This window comes from Cryptomeria japonica, chromosome 5 (assembly GCF_030272615.1).
Source record: "Cryptomeria japonica chromosome 5, Sugi_1.0, whole genome shotgun sequence".
In the NCBI taxonomy this organism is placed as follows: Eukaryota; Viridiplantae; Streptophyta; class Pinopsida; order Cupressales; family Cupressaceae; genus Cryptomeria; species Cryptomeria japonica.
In genome coordinates, this window is record NC_081409.1 from 274,667,428 (window position 1) to 274,685,496 (window position 18,069).

Consider the following 18,069-nt stretch of genomic DNA (forward strand, 5'->3'; position numbering starts at 1 on the left):
TAAAAAAAATTAATATATATATATATATATATATATATATATATATATATATATGTGTACGGACGAACCCGTACCCGTACCCAAATTTTTTTTTTTTTTTGCCGAATCCGCGAACCCGTACCCGAATCCGAACCCGAATCTGAACCGGAACCGGTAACTTAGGTATGAATGATACTTGGTTCAATATGTGGGGTTTCCCCCCCAACTTCACAATATTGAAATGGCTTCTGCGCTATATATATATATTCGGAGGAAGGCACATTCTCAGGGAGGGGAAATGCTATTGACTTCGTGCGTGCACACCAAACACTCACTCAATAGTTACACACCCTTCCAACTACTACTACTACAATTCGTCTTCCACTTCTTCATCAAGCCATTGCCAATGAAATGATTATGCACATGAATGACATATCTACCAAACAACTCTCACCCTCATACCTGAACAAACGGTAAGAGATGGAGATCGGGATCAAACCAGTCAGTAGTCCTTTGAACTACCCTCGTTTTCGAAACCCTGGCCATTTCCGAATACATTTCTAATAAACTCGGTTCGGATATTGTATATGGGGTTCAATGCCCACTATCGTATATGGTCTATTTATATGGTTCAATGCCCACTCAGAATCACGGGTTCAATGCTCACTAAGCTAAGAATCACGGGGATAGGTTCAGCATCCCAATGCCCACTCAGAATCACGGATAGATCACTCACGGATGGATCGGTGCCCACTACGAATAACGGATAGGTTCAGCTTGTAACGATTGGTGGGCGATGGATGGATAAGGTTCTTGTAACGATTGATGGATGGCATTAAAACGAGAAATAAATCATATCACCATGAACAAGGGGGAGACAATCAACGCCTACTTTATGCGGATATCAATTCTAAGAGACGAACTAGCAACTCTGGATTACGAGATCCAAAGCAAAGAGTTAACACTCATTGCTCTAGATGGGTTGCCTAGTGGATGGAGTACATTCGTCCAAGGCATCAGTGCAAGGTCCAAGTATCCTAAGTTTGAAAGATTAAGGGAAGATTGTCTCCAAGAAGAATCAAGATTGAACAAGATGGGAATAAAACAAAAGAACATAGATGAAGACCTTCAAGTTCTAAATACTAACACAAATAGGACAACCAAGAAGAAGCAATTTAGGAAGAGGAAGGGTCATCAAGGCAAGAACACTTCAAAGAGAGACCTATCACATATTCAATGCTATAGGTGCGATAAGTTCAGACACTTTGTTGCAAAATGTCCAGAGAGAGCCAAACAAGCCACATTTGCCAGAGCAAGAAAATCCAAAAGAGAAGACGACTCCCAAAACTATGTCCTCTACTCAACACTTACAAGCCATGCATCAAATAAATTTAATTCCTGGGTGATCGACAGTGGCTCATCCAGACACATTACAGGGTTTAGAGAAGTGCTAGACTCCATGACAAAGGATAATGATGAGGAAGTAACCATCGGAGATGATTCCTCACATCCAGTTAGAGGAGTTGGTTCCTGCACCATCAAACTGAAGACAGGCATATCATTGCAACTCGAAGGAGTACTATATGTCCTCGACATCAAGAGAAATCTAGTCTCCATATCAGCCCTAGAAGATAACGGATACAGAGTAACCTTCATGGAGAACAAGGTGTTGGCTTGGCCAAGAAATTCTTCCATCAAGAAAGCTAAAGTCATTGGTCAAAGACAAGGCTATTTGTATGAGCTGTGCACAGAGCCCGACCTAGCCCTAATTCATGAAGCAACAAATGCAAATGAGGTCTGGCATAGAAGACTAGGCCACCTGAATTATAGAGCTTTATCATCTATGGGAAACCTTGTCACAGGTTTACCGAAGTTGCAGCAATATCATTCAGAGGCATGCAAGGGATGTGCCCTAGGTAATAATATCAAGGGTGCCTTCCATAATAGTACTAGGAAGACAAGCAAAGTTTTAGAGTTAGTCCATCCTGATGTATGTGGACCAATGTCCGTTTCCTCTCTAGGAGAATGTTTGTATTATGTAATATTTGTTGATGACTACTCTAGGAAAACATGGATCTACTTTCTGAAGTGTAAAGAATCAAAAGAGATCTTTAGTAGGTTTAAAGAGTTTAAATCACTGACGGAGAACTACTCAGGAAATAAAATTAAAATCCTAAGGACTGATAATGGGGGGGAATACACATCAAAACTATTTAAAGATTTTTGTAAAAACTCAGGGATTAAGAGGGAGCTAACAATACCTTATAATCCTCAACAAAATGGGGTAGCTGAGAGGAAAAATAGGACAATTGTAGAAGCTGCCAAAGCCATGATTCTTGATCAGAATCTAAATATCAATCTTTGGGCAGAAGCAACTAACACTGCTGTGTATATACAAAACAAATGTCCTCACTCACATCTTGAAGATAAAACTCCTGAAGAAGTATTTACCAAACTAAAGCCAGATATCAGCCACCTTAGGATATTTGGGTGTCCTGTCTATTTACATGTACCTAAAGAGAAAAGACTAAAACTAGAACCTTCTGGAAAAAGAGGAATACTTGTAGGATATAGTGAAACATCCAAGGCCAATAGAATATATATACACGGTTAGAGAAATATTGAACTTAGTAGGGATGTAATCTTTGAAGAAAATTTAGCCTTCAAAAGAGCCCTAAGTACAATAGAGCCTGAAATCTATATCCCCACTCCTAACATAGAAGAAGATCCTACTCCTGAGCTTCAGAGGGAGAATCTTGAGGAAACTATAGGTGAAACTCCAATCCTACCTAGAGAAAACCTCAAGAAAAAACCTCTATGGGCCACCAAGACTGTAGCAGAAGCTCAGAAGTTTGCTGCTCCTTCAGGGAAAGCAAAAGACCTAATAAATTCACTAGCTATGTTGCTCTTATGAATGATCTCTCTAAAGTTGAACCAAACAATGTATCAGATGCACTTAAACATCAAGTATGGAAGGATGCCATGTCTGAAGAGTATCGGTCCATTATGAAGAATGATGTTTGGGAGATCGTTCCTAGGCCTACTAAGAAATCAGTTGTTTCATCAAAATGGCTTTTTAAAATCAAACATGCTGCAAATGGCAGTATTGAAAAGCACAAGGCCAGATTTGTAGCTAGAGGGTTCTCTCAAAGGGAAGGAATAGACTATGAAGAAACCTTTGCACCTGTGGCCAGATATACCTCAGTAAGAACAGTACTAGCCATTGTAGAAGCAAAGGGGTGGAAGGTGCACCAGATGGATGTTAAAACAACATTTTTTAATGGTGAGATCTTAGAAGAAGTCTACCTAGAGCAACCTGAAGGATTTGAAATTTAGGGTGTAGAGTCTCATGTGTGCAGACTCAAGAAAGCTCTCTATGGGCTTAAACAGGCTCCCAGGGCTTGGTATGAAAGAATTGACACCTATCTCTCTAAACTAGGCTTCTCTAAACCTTGGTTTCAAATATGAGAAAGTCGATCTAGACCTACACGGATTTACAGACTCAGATTGGGCTGGGAGTGTGTTTGACAGGAAAAACACTTCAGGGTTTTGCTTCAGTTTAGGATCAACTATGATTTCTTGGATCAGCAGAAAAAAATCTTTTGTAGCATAGAGTTCCACCGAGGCCGAGTACATTGCAGCTTCCATGGCTGCTCGAGAGGCAGTATGGCTTAGGAAGTTGCTTGTGGGACTATTTGGTGAACCCATGAAACCCATTGTCATCCACTGTGACAACCAAAGCTGCATAAAGCTTTCTATAAATCCAGTATTTCATGACAGATCTAAGCATATTGAGATTCCATATCATTATGTACGAGACATGGTAGACAAAAATGTGATCAAATTGGAATATGTTAGTACAGGAGATCAGACTGCAGATATTCTGACCAAACCACTTTCTAGAGTGAAGGTTGATCACTTCAGAAAAGGTTTAGGTATGATAGAAAGGTAATTTGCTTTGTAAATAAGATGTTTAATGTGTAAACTTCTTTTGTCATGTTGAGACATTCTAGGTTTCACCCCCTGTGTTCATATCTAAGAGGTGACGATCTCTCAGATTATGAACACTTATATGTAGACATCATAAGGTGACGATCTTATGATTCTCTAAACCAGTTATCATGTTGGATCTCTAGTATGTCATGGATGTGCCATGATGGTGTTGTGATAAAACATTTGTATAAAATGTTTGTGCACATATCACAACCAGGATAAGATGAGAATCTAACCATCCTCATATGTTTATCCTTAGTATTGCGTGTTTAGGCAATACTGATATCACGTGTTTAGGTGATATCTTGTCATAATGAAATGATGAATCTTTTATATCACATGGTTAGGTGATACTCTATGAGTGATGTTTTATATTTGTATATTATGTCCTGATGATACTTCATATCATATGTATAGATGATATATATTCTTGGAGACTAACATTATTGAAAAAGAAATGTGATGTAGGTTACTTTATCTATCTTCCAAAGCTAAGAGGGAGTGTTAATGCATTAGTAGCTTCTGCAAGATAAGACTTTCCTAACTCGTTAATCTCCTCTATTATGTTTTGGTTTACTCATCTATGCTATTAGATTATCTGATTTATGCTTTCCGAACTGAATATGTTTATCAGACTGTAACATTGATCTTGATTATGATATTGATATTGGATAAAGATGGATTAGATCGACGACCTACTTAACATAGTTAAGCGTTGATCTAAATGCTATCGGGCTAGTAACCCGATAGCATATTAATGTCGATTCATTTATGAATTGGCATTAATATACTATTGGGGTATTAACCCGATAGCATATATAATGCTATTTGTTATCGGGCTTGTTTGCTTTGACACCGATTCATTATCGGGTGTGTTTATATCGATCTGTTATCATTTGCTTTGACACCGATTCATTATCGGGTGTGTTTATATCGATCTGTTATCATTTACATTGGCACCGATTAGTTAGCATAAACACCAAGTGAATCGGTAGACAGTCACGACCAAGTGACATCTTGGTCAGACATGTCCGATCAAGGTGCCACTTGATCGTGACTGCCTTGCTATATATACATCATTCAAAAGAAAAGGGATGACATTGAAATCGATACATGTTCATCCTCCATACCTGCAGATAAGAAAGACGATAATATTATTGTCATAGTAATAATACCAAAATCTGAAATACACCATCTAGCATATAACTTGTTCATTAAATTGGAAATTGCAATAACATTTACAAGGGCTACCACAACATATATGGGCTTTCACCCAACTATATAAACTAGAATATTGAACATAAAATCCATTGCAAATCCAAATGTAACTCCCGCCTCTTGGAACTAGTTGTATCATATCAACATATTTCCATAGAGGAGAATTTAGAGCTATTTTGAATTTAGGTTGAGTTGTGGAGCTAGAACTAGTTGCCATTGTGATTCCTATGTCAAGAAATTTTGTAAACAACACATTCAAAACAAAAAAAAAAGATTTAATACAAAAATAGATATATAAAACTTACCTCTTTGAATCCTTGATACACTCATAGAAGAATGGAAAAAACATATATGCACAAAACAAAGAATTTGTTTCATGTTTGTAAAGCAAACATAGAGGAAAAAAAATTGAATAAAACTTACCTCTTTGCAAAAATATCCTTCTATGATCTTTTTGGTAGCCAATGAACACTTGTAAATGTGTAGGAATTACAATGCAATTGTTGTAGAACCTTCAAAGATGAATTCTCAATTCCCTTTGTTGACCCAACAAGCAAAAATGAATGTTCAACCTCTTGGACTGATACATTCATTTTTGCTGTTTGCAAAAGAAATGAACTAAAATGAACTTTTTTTGGTGTTTCATGTGTTTTAGAAGTCACTTTTTTTCTAGGGCGACCAATCAAAGTTAGATAAATAAAAATTTAAGAAAAAAGCAAAACAATTCTAAAAATTGTGGTTGCATTGATGGGGTCGTCATGGGTGTGTTTGGGTTCATCTCAGGTTCACCCGTAATGAACCAAGGTTGCTAAATGCCACATCCTAGCTGGATAAACAGGTGGACAAGACCGGTACTGGGATCCAGTTCAAACCAGATCTGAATCCGGCCTGTCAAGAAGCAGATCTGGTATCATAGCTTCAGCTGGTCAGGTTAGAGTTAGATGACAAGAACAACATAAAAAGTGCTTGGAGCAATGGAAACAAACATTTAAGTGGTTAAAAGACTCAAAACTCATGGTAAGTATTCAAAACGTGAGGTGGGGTCTTTCAAGTGGCAAAGGCATGTAAAATAAGTAGTTTGTTGGTGTTTGAGTGACAAACATGCACAAAAGGGATCCTGGACTAATTTTGAGTGTCAGAATGGAAACGAAATGTGTGCTTGTAAGTAGTTTGTTGATGTTAAAGTGACGCAAGTAGCCATAGTGTTTGCTTGACATGTTCTAAGCAAGTTTAGTGGCATAGGCAGTGAATATGCATGCCTGAGAGAATATAGAAGCATTTAAGTGGTAGATGCAGAAAGAAAGCATGCCACCAAAACTGCAGTTGGAGTTTTTAGAGTTTTTCTGGCCAGCGAGTAGTAACGCCATTGACTCGCAAAAGAAACTCGCCGAGTTCTTAGGAATAACTCGCAGTGTTTTTGGCGAGTTTTTCACAAAAACTCGATGAGTTTCTAGAAAAAACTCGGCTGCATTAAAAAAAGAGGCCCAAACATGTCAATTTTTTTAATTTTTTTTTCAAGTCAATCTCATTCTCTTCATCAGAATATATACATGGAATATAACATTTAAGTAGAAGTCACATTTCAATATGTCTTTTTCCTTATACTTAAGACTATAAGTTATATTTCATGTATATATTGGCTAGATGTTTGAGAGTGGTTTCAGATCTCTAGGAGTTATAATGCAAATTCTAGGTTTTAGAAGATCTTTTAAATTTTCACAGTCAAATTTTAGTAATCGGTAGGCTCCTGTTAGCATTCTTTCGCTCTCTCTATCTCACTCACTTTATTTATGATTTTAAATGGTTGTATCAATTTAATCAATACACGACTAGTCAACTTTGGTTTGTGATTTTAAATGGTTGAATTGTCAGAGTCATAGAAGAAGCGGATAAATGGAAGGTTGAGAAATTCAGGCAGAATTTTGGGCTTTGTAAAGTGCAAATGGAATCACTTCTCATTAAGCAGGATTTCTCACTCGCGCTTGAAGGGAAAGCAAAGAAGCCAACTACGCTGGCTGATGAAGAGTGGGAGAAATTAGACAAGAAGGCAAGGGCAACGATATTTCTCTCGCTGACTAGTAATGTTCTTTTCAACGTTACTGCTGAGAAGACAACAAAGGTGTTATAGGACAAACTCACTGCCATGTATGAAATGGCATCAACAGCAAATAAAGTTTTCATCATGAAAAAACTATATAGTTTAAAGATGAAAGGAGGAGGGATCATGTCGAATCACCTCAACGAATTTAATACCCTTGTCAATCAATCAATTTCCGTCGGTATGACTCTAGATGATGAAAACAAAGCTGTTCTTTTATTGTGTTCTCTACCGAACAGTTGGGAAGGAGTGGTGATGGCTGTTAGCACTTCGGTGTCTAGCAAATTCAAATTAATATTTGATGATGTTGCAGCCACTCTACTCAATGAAGACATGAGAAGGAAGAATCAAGAAACTCCTTCCGGTGAAGCTTTAACAGTTGTCAGTCAGGGAGGCCTCAAGAGAGAGGCAAAAAATAATTATATAAGGAGGTCTAAATCAGCTAAAATATCAATGTCTAGAGGCATAAATAATGTCTGCTGGTTTTTTGGTAAAGCTGGCCACATCAAAAAGAATTGTCGGTCTTGTAAGAAGGCACAAGAAAGGTTCGGGACAGCGAAGCCAATACAGTTTTTAACAAAGATGAATGTGTGTTAATTCTCTCCACAAGTGACACCACTTCAGATTCGTGGGTGTTAGATTCCGGTGCATCCTTTCATGCTACCCCATGCATGGAGGTGTTCACAAACTACTAAGGTCAGTTTGGAAGAGATTTTCTAGGTGACAATAAAGCTTGTGAAATAATCAACAAAGGTGATGTTTTGTTGCAGCTGGAAGGTGGAGACAAATGGCTGCTAAAAAATGTTAGACATGTCTCATAGTTAAAAAGGAATTTGATATCCGTAAGTCAGCTCTATGCACACGGATGCCATGTTAATTTTTCTCCAGATGCTTGGAAAGTGACCAAGGGATCCATGGTAGTTGCCAAGGGTAATAAAGTGGGTAGTCTATATGTATTAGAGAGTCACGCTGAAGAGGGAGTTGCAATGGCGGTTGAGGATAGCGGGACAAACCTTTGGCATTGAAGGCTTGGACACATGAGCAAGAAAGGACTCAATGTTATGCTCACAAGGTATCAGCTTCTGGGTCTCAAAGTTGTGGATTTAGAATTTTGTGAACATTGCTATTGTAGCAAACAAAAGCGGGTCAGCTTCTTGAAGTCCAGACGTGAGAAGAAGACCACACCCTTGGAGCTTGTTCATTCAAACGTTTTTGGGCCTACTGAGGTAACCTCCATTAGAGGAGCTAACTATTTTGTCACTTTTCTTGATGATTGTACAAGGAAAGTTTGGATTTATAAGCTCTCTAAGAAATCCGAGGTATTCTCTAAATTTAAAGTTTTTAAAGCCTTAGTTGAGAATCAGATTGCACATAAGATTAAGTGTTTACAAATGGATAATGGTAGAGAATTTTGTTCACTAGAATTTGATACTTTTTGTGCGGATAATGGTATTCATAGAATTAACATAGTTCCCTTCACACCTCAAGAGAATGGTGCAGCTGAGAGGTCAAATAGAACGATTCTAGAACGAGCTTGATGTATGCTCTCTAATTCAGGTTTGGGTAAAGAGTTTTGGGCAGAGGCTTGCAACACAACAATGTATTTGATCAACTAGAGCTCTTCATCTCAGTTGGATTTCGGTATTCCAAAAGAGGAATGGTTGGGTAAAAGAATCTCCTACTCGCATCTTCGGGTCTTTGGATGTGAAGATTTCTCTCATGGTCCTAAGGAGAAGAGTACCAAGTTAGACCCCAAATCGTAGAAATGCATGTTCGTTGGGTATGGCGAAGAAAAATTTGGCTTCAGGTTGTGGGATCTGGTTCATAGAAAAATTATTCGTAGTAGGGATGTGTTTTTTAATGAAACCTCTTTTCCAGCTCTGCAAACCCGAGTATCAGACACTACAAAGTATGTGCCATTATTAGTGTTTGACACTAAACAGTCATAGGGATCATTCGTTTCAATCCCTCCTACCACAGTTGTTTCTCCAGCCTCTGCTTTATCACCCCTCATTCCAATGCAAATTCTTCTAAAAGTGGAGAGTCCTCCACACAGTTTTTGCGTTTTGAAAAGGAAGTGGAGTCCATGTACTCCCCTCCCCCTTCTATATTCTCTCCATCTTTGCCCGCCACTACCCATGCAGCGCAAAGCTTGTCCAAACAATCACCGCAGGTGCTACAAGATAAGTTTCACATGCCATGGGTATGCACACCTTCCACCGTGGCTAGGTTTGATGTGCAGCATCCCACGCAATCTAGGTTTGATGTGCAATATCCCATGCAGTCTAGGTTTGATGTGCAATGTCCCACGCAGTTTGTGCACTCATCAAGTTTGGTTGAGGATACAAATCTATATATTTCCACACACAACATGCCCTGTTCTTTCTCATCACAGGAAGCATTACCTATTCATTTGCAACCCTCACATCCTGTGGTTGGCATGAGAGTTCACTGTGCAGATAGGGATGGGAAGTGATTCACAAGAAAATTTGCTTCCTATTCAAAGGCAAATTGAGAATCCAGTAACTTCAGTAAGGTGCTCTACGAGGCAAAGGAAGCCTCCCACTAAGTTTAATGATTATGAATTACTATTTTCTGAAGAAGTTGCTCCCGAATTGTTAGTTTCTGATTAGGTAGAACCTATTAATTTTAGGGATGCTTGCAAGGCCATTAATTGTGATGTGTGGATGTTTGCAATGCAAGAAGAAATAGATTCGTTATTGGCAAATGATTCTTGGGAATCTTGTCAAGCTTCTACCTGATCAGAAAGCATTAAAAAATCGATGGGTATACAAATTGAAAGAGGAAGAAAGGGGCAAGAAGCGATATCAGACCAGACTGGTAGTTAAAGGGTATGCCCAACAGAAAGGGGTGGATTTTGATGAAATTTTTTCACCAATTGTGAAAATGACAACGATTCAAACAATTTTTGGTCTTGCGGCTGTTTGGGATCTTGAGTTGGAACAACTTTATGTCAAGACTGTGTTTATTCATGGCGATGTTGGTGAAGAATTATACATGGAGCAGCTTGAAGGTTTTATAAAACAGGGGCAAGAACATCTTTATTGCAGGTTGAATAGAAGCTTGTATGGGCTCAAGCAAGCCCCAAGGCAGTGGTATATTAAATTTGATGGTTTCATGACAGAGCATCACTTAATACGGTATGAATTTGATCCATGTGTTTACTACAAACAACTTCCTAATGGTGACTTTGTTATACTTTTGCTCTATGTTGATGACATGTTGGTAGCTGGAACGGGCACGAGGATTGTTTGTGAATCATAGAAAGAATTAGCTACCAGATATGCAATGGAGGACTTAGGGGCAGCAAAGAAAATACTTGGGATGACTATTACATGGGATAGATGGAAGAAGGAAATCCAATTATCACAAAAGACATATATTGACAAAGTTGTGGATAGATTTGGCATGACTGATGTGAAAGTTGTTTCTACTCCTCTTGCTGGCCACTTTCATTTATCTTCTGAACTATGTCCCAAGACACCCGATGATCAAAAGTTCATGGCTGTTATTCCTTATTGTTCAGCAGTTGGTAGTATCATGTATGCCATGGTTTGCACTCGTCCGGATATTGCCCATGCAATGGGAGTAGTGAGCAGATTTATGAGCAATCCAGGTAAACCTCATTTGGAAGCAGTCAAATGGATTTTAAGATATCTAAAAGGTACTTAAGATTATGCCTTGTGTTTTGGTGGGAGTCCTGTACAGTTACAAGGTTACGTTGATTCTGATTTAGCTGGAGATTTAGACAAACGGAGATCTACTACTGGTCATGTTTTCACTTTTGCCGGAGCAGCCATTAGTTGGGTCTCTCAGTTGCAACAGTCAGTTGCTCTTTCATCCACCGAAGCTGAATACATGGCTCTCTGAGAAGGGGCAAGGGAGATGATATGGTTACAGCGGTTGTTGAGTGATTTGAGATGCAAACAAAATGGTTTTGTTCTGTTTAGTGATAGTTGCAGCACCATTTTTATGGCTAAGAATCCTACATCTCATCGTTGCTCTAATCATATTGATGTACAACATCATTTCGTTCGTCATGTGGTTGAAGAGGGTAGGTTACAGGTTGCAAAGATTGACACAAAGGTAAATCTGGCTGATGCCTTGACAAAGGTTGTTACTGAAGAGAAGTTTGAGTTTTGTAGGGCTTCTCTCGGCCTTGTCAAGATGTGACAATAGGATCAAAGTAGGGGAATGTCTCTGATATGTTGTGGCAATCGTTGGCCTTAAGTGGGAGATTGTTTGGTATTGAAGCCCAATGGTTTGCTCTTTTATTCTCCAGTTTATTATGATTGTTTGTTTGCCTCTTAGAAAGCTCTTCAAGAGCTGGATGATTAGTGGTTATGTATATATAAATAAGAGCCAGCAAAAGCTGCTGCAATGTATTACTCAGTTCACTGACTTATAAGAGATTTCCCCTGCTTTCAAAGTGGATGTAGCCAATTTGGTGAACCACTATAAAATCTGTGTTTGCATTTTCTTTGTAATTGTTTTCTGAATTTATTCGTTCTTTCTGAATTTACAGTATCACATTGATGGTATTGATATTGATATGCAAACATGCACAATACATATATATGATTTACTGTTAATGACACTTTCATGTATATTGAGGATATAAAATGCACTTTGCGGGAAACTTTGCAGTGGTCTGTATATTGACAAGTAATAAATATATATTTACATGGCTACTTGATAGTGCTCATTTATTCGGTAATTAGGATAGTTACGTCACAATGCTATACATTTTTCAGAAATATAATCAAATGCCCTAAATGCAACACAAGTAATAGATAGAACCGTAGTTTTATTCAACAAGGTAGTTTAGAGCTCAATGCAATGCTTGGGTGCAGTAAGGACCTGTTACAACTGCATCCTCACCCTGACTTCCATTTTAGTTTTTACTATTGAATGGCGGGTTGACCTAAGAAGTTTATTTGTAGATGCACATTTGTTAATCAAACCATACAAAAACAAAAAATAATCAATGCACCACCTAGGCTTAGGATGCATAATTAACAAGAAAAGAAATTTGGTAGCAGAACTTCTCATACATTGGATACAATAGTGACAATATAACTGAGTACAATGATTAAACTTAATGGATTAATGTGAGTTGGGAAAAAGATTTTTAATGTTTGTTTGGTACTTGTTTTCATGTGCATAATTGCTAACAAGGTTCATACCATTTTAATGAACAGGGCCCAAATCCATTATCTTGCAAGAAGAAGAAAAAAGTTGTCAATCCTTCAACTACACATAACCAAGTACGCTTTCTTTTCTTCTTAGATTAGGATTCATCTCTATCATGTCTTTGAAAATCCATTGATATGTGCTGCTAATTTGATAGTAGTGTTTGATTGTCATTGACAAAAGTTTTTTTAAATTATTTTTTTCAACAATGACAATTACATGACTTGGAGGGAACTCCGCTAGTTTTTCCATTGCTCTTTGCAGTGTGCTATGTTTAAAATATGATGCCACATGTAATTTTGATTGTTAATGGAATTTCTAAAAGAAAATTAGTTTAACTCTCTTTTTTGATTTGTCCAATAAAATTATCTTTATAAACTTCAGTGTATGAGAGCCTTAGATTTACATATAATTGCTTTTAACTTCAGAAGGTTGTCTTAGTTTCTAATTCTTCTGTAGTTGTTATGTTACCATTATCTTAGGGCTGGTGCCCTAAGATTGTTTTTGCTTAAGGCATAAAATTGGTCATAATATGTTTATTATAAATGTACACAAAGGCTTTAATTTTTAAAACTGCTCTTTATTGGAAAATTTTAGCGTTTTGCTGCCTCAGCTGGCTAGAATTTGAATTTGCCTCAGGTGGGATCTGCATTTTTCAGATGAACGTTATCATTCGTAACTTCAAAAAATACTTATTTTTCTTGTCCAAAAATGTATTCCTATGGAGATCAACCTGTTATGGATATACAATATTGTGTTAAAATTTATTTAAATTTTTCTTTTAGCTGGAGATAGAAATTATAAAATGATATTATGGGGAAAAAGTGTTGTTCTGTATATTTCTCCCACTAGAATATAGCCTTGTTAGTACAATATTCTGCTATAAAATACTTATCATTGTCCCATGTTAATCTGAGAGGATCCGGTTAATACTGAGAGGGGGGGTGAATCAATATTAACAACAATTCAGAACTTTAACTTAAACTGATAAAACTTCACCAAATCAATCACAATCCAGTAATAAACTATTTACCAGTACTAGTAATCACTGATATCCAACTGTTAAACTGATTTATCAGAACTGCTCATTAAGTGTTCATCAACATGCATAAACTGAAAGTAAATCAAAACAACACATCAGAAACATTCACCACATGAACACCAGAATTTTCACGTGGAAACCCAAATAGGGAAAAATCATGGTGGGAATTGGTACCCACAAGAATTGTGCACTCTTTCAGAATGCACCATGTTAGGAGCCTAGTCCGGTTAGGAGCTTACAATGATGCCCTATTAGAAGCAGACCCCGTTAGGAGTCACCTGGTTAAAGGATTGCTATGATGAGCCCTGTTAGGAGCTTTGCCCTATTAGAAGCAACCTCTCAAGAGGATTTAAGACTTGGATGTTGAGCCACCCGGTTAAGGGATTTACAATTTAAGGCCTGTTAGAACCTTCCTGGTTAAGGGATTTTGTCTACTGCAACTGTTAGGGAACAACAGATGAATGATTTGGAAATAGCACTAACTGCTTGCTTATTTAGATCCAATTCAGCTCCAATCTGCTACACTCTTGCAGATACACCACATTGGTTTGGTTTCAGGCTCTTTTCTCAAATCACCGACACAACAAACATCAACTATACCGACCTAAATAACCTTTACATCTTAGTCGGTTACAAAACCCTAGAAATATCAAAATTCAAATGAATTTACAATACAAATCATCATAAATTATCATTCAGATCATTACAACAATTTTCAAGACAATATCAGTCGTTGAATGATCGTAACTCATCACAGCAACTCGTTCTAATAGGCAGTCAAACCCATAAAACACTCTTCTATGCTCTTCGTCGTTTCCCAAGAAATTCCATCCTTAATCGCGCCGAAACATCAACTTATCTTTTCACACGGGTTGTGCCACGTCACCATCAACATTTGAACATGATATTAATCACCACCAAACCATAAAACATCACCGGTTAAAAGAATTTGTTACCGGTTCTAAAACTCTTCTTGAACCCTACAGAAAATACAACAGAAATCATAAACATGACTTCTGGGAATCAAAGCATGATGTGGTTCTGGTCAAAGATACATTACAATGATACAAATACATGTTCCAAACCTCAACACTTGACTCATCACCAATCTCCAGAACCAATCAAAACATTTCCTCGTTTACCGGTTAAGGTCATAATTCCTAGTTCACTATCTTCATTACTGATAGACCAAAAAGACTTAGATGACAAAATAAACATGAAAAACATAGTTTGCCATCAATGACAACACAAATAACTGATCAGAGTCATTAAGCCAATAATCTCAATCTCTTCATCACTATATCATTACCAACAATCCTTTATTACTAGTTCACTGTCTTCATTACCAACATTTATTCATAGGCAACACCTTTAAGTTGCATTGACTCATCACCAATCTCCAGAACCAATCAAAACATTTCCACTTTTACCGGTTAAGGTCATAATTCCTAGTTCACTGTCTTCATTACCGGTAGACCAAAAAGACTTAGATGACAAAATAAACATGAAAAACATAGTTTGCCATCAATGACAACACAAATAACTGATCAGAGTCATTAAGCCAATAATCTCAACCTCTTCATCACTATATCATTACCAATAGTCCTTTATTACTAGTTCACTGTCTTCATTACCAACATTTATTCATAGGCAACACCTTTAAGTTGCATTGAACTCCAGGAGTGATTTGATTTCTTTCCCCAAGATTCTTTTCCTTCTGACCCTCTAAAAATAGTGACTATTTTTCCTTTTCTTCAACAATGGTCTGAACGACTTCCAAAAATTTCTGCTAAGAATTGATGCCATTTGCTTCAATAATTTGGCTGTATAAAGTTTTTAAATTGCATTTGGTTGCTCTTGGGCCTTACGTATGACTTATGTTTTCGAAAAAGATTAATTTCTTGTGAAGTGGAAAATATTTACAAATGCTTAGTCTTAATCTGGACTTAGGACACTGGCATTTTTCTGATGATAAGAACTTACAAGTCATTCCAGAAAAGGACTCAAAATATCAACAGCAAGCTACAACCCTGAGGAAAGATCTCATTCATATTTGTACTAATATCTTGACTGACTATTGCATGCTAATATCAGAAGGAACTGTCAAGTACATTTTTATGTTATAGGTATCATTAGATTAGTACACTAAAATTTATTTTCATATTTTTCATTACATATTTTGAATTTATGTTTTGTGCTCTATGAAACATGCCTTTAATGCTACTGTTTGTCAGAAGTGTTTCTGTGTATAATCATATATTTGTATGTACCTCATTCTTTAATCACAAATGTTAGTCGTCGAAACAAGAAACCTTAGCTTTTGAACTTTCTTTGACATTAAAGGGCCAATGCAATAAGAATTTGTATTCAGTTACGGTCCTCAGTACTTATGATCAGTGTCCCATTTCAAATGTACCGTTTACAATGAATATAAAATCCCAATAATGTTTTGAGTGACGATGGCCTTTCAAATAGACTGTTTTCAATGAATATAAAATCTCAATAATGTTTGAGTGATGATGGCTAAAGAATAGCAACGCAAAACTTACATGTAAGATTTCACTTAGTAGGCAGTTATTGCCCAGTAACATTGATATGCTTAATCCTCAAAAGATTTTTGCATCCCCAGTGAATTAGACGTTCAAGTTTCTACTTTTCTGTATGTTGATTTCAGCATCGTTTAATTCAAAATGCCTTCTTTAAGACTGATAATTATGTTCTGCTTGAAGATAAAAACTATGCACATTGCTCCATTAGTTTTTCCTTTTCTGGCTGGTTAAAATTGAAATTCCCTTTTTGTGGTTCCAGCCTTCTGCTGGACTTGCGCATGGGGCTTCATTCGTTGGAATACACGAAACCTTGCATGCTTGATGTTGTATTTTACACAATTTAAAGACTTAATCATGTCTCCTGGGTCCTGAACCTGGGCTTGCTTTGAAATCCACTTTTCTTTTACCACTTGAGTTAATCCCATTTGATGTTCAGTTTTGGGTTTTAGGAACTACTGTTTTCAAAATTGGTTGATGAGTTTTCAATTACATATTAAAGCTAGGCTGTTTTCAAATCAAAACCTTCTCATGAATTATTCCTTATACTGAGATATGTTGTCATATATCATACGCATTGTCTTACTGCAGGGGTTTCAAGCTGAAGGAACCTCAGGTGAGAAAAAGAGGTCAAGGAAGAGGAAGAGAAGGCACCACAAAGTAGTTGAGTCTGGAGAGGCAGCTGGCTGAGATAATGAATTTTCATATTATGATGTGTTACTAACTGGGCAGGATTCCTAATGGCAGGTTGGAAGTCTATCGCCTTATTTTTGGAGTAAATGACTTTGCAGAGTGCTCATATTCTAAACGGCATTCAAATATGCAAATAGTCTACAATAGGTGTTTGCGTCTTACTGACTTTGTACAGCTGAAATTCCATGCGTGTGCTTAAAGATATATACTACTTCAATGTGTCAATGAACATTATACCTAATTTGCATGTTTCTCATTTAATAATTTAGGTAGTTGTCACCATCTAATTTGTTGGCCCAATTTAGCAATTTAGCTTGTGTTGCACTGATGTCTCTGACAATCTTTATCATTGAGCTATTTGGCAATCGTTCTTTTTGGAAGGGATCTTATTTCTCAAGGCCACTGTGGGTCTTTATTTAATCGTTAAAGCAGTATACCATGTACTGGAGAGAAATACAGAGTCCTTAGATTGAAAGTATATGTATCGTCTAGAAATGTATAATTCTTTAGATGCAAATTAGTGCTAGTATATTCATTACGTCAGAGGTGTAATTACAGTAACAGCAATAGATGGAATGTATTGTCTAGAAATGTGTAATTCTTTACATGCAAATTAGTGCTAGTATATTCATTATGTCAGAGGTGTAATTATAGTAACAGCAATAGATGGAATGTAATGGGATGAATGTGTTACAAATATTATTAACAAGTCAACATATATTTAAAATAAAATTAAAATTCTTTAGTAAGTTAAAATAATTGTTTAAGGAAGTGAAATCACTCTAAGTAAAAAGAAATAGCTTTGAGAGTTAAAAAAAATGTAAAATACTATTTAAATAAATAAAATGATTTCAATAGATGTATTCAAATATGATTTATTACACTTTAAAATTAAAAGCAAAACAAAAGAATTATCAAAATAACAAATGGACAATTACCTCTACTCTTGACCGTGATTTGGTGCTGGGAAAGTTGTGGTCTTGGGGGGATCACTCTCTCTCCATTAAGCCTTGGTCTCTTTCCTTCAACCCCCTTATTGAATCTCTATCTATTCATCCGGTTTGGGATCGCCTCCCCAATCTCCCCCTCCATTTCTGGGAGCCTTCTTGCTTTGAGGCTATCGGTAACTCCATTGGCAGTTTCCTGAAGGTTGATGATGCAACGACCTCCATAGGTCACTCTACCTTTGCTCGCCTATTGATTGATATTGACACATCTCTAGCCCTCCCCAAGGATGTGGTGCTTATGGTTGGGGATAAGCCTTGGGCTCAACCGTTGGATTATGA

General features: G+C 37.0%; 1 protein-coding gene across 1 annotated transcript in view; it reads left to right on the forward strand.

Moving 5' to 3' along the window:
• Positions 1 to 17,158, forward strand: part of LOC131039599 (uncharacterized) — a 54,045-nt gene extending 36,887 nt beyond the window's left edge. The window contains exons 5-6 of the mRNA XM_057972390.2: positions 12,511 to 12,576; positions 16,682 to 17,158. Of these exons, the coding sequence (XP_057828373.2) occupies positions 12,511 to 12,576; positions 16,682 to 16,780 (165 nt within the window). The 3' untranslated portion in view covers positions 16,781 to 17,158. The remainder of the gene's footprint in view (positions 1 to 12,510; positions 12,577 to 16,681) is intronic.
• Positions 17,159 to 18,069: the final 911 nt, after the last annotated feature.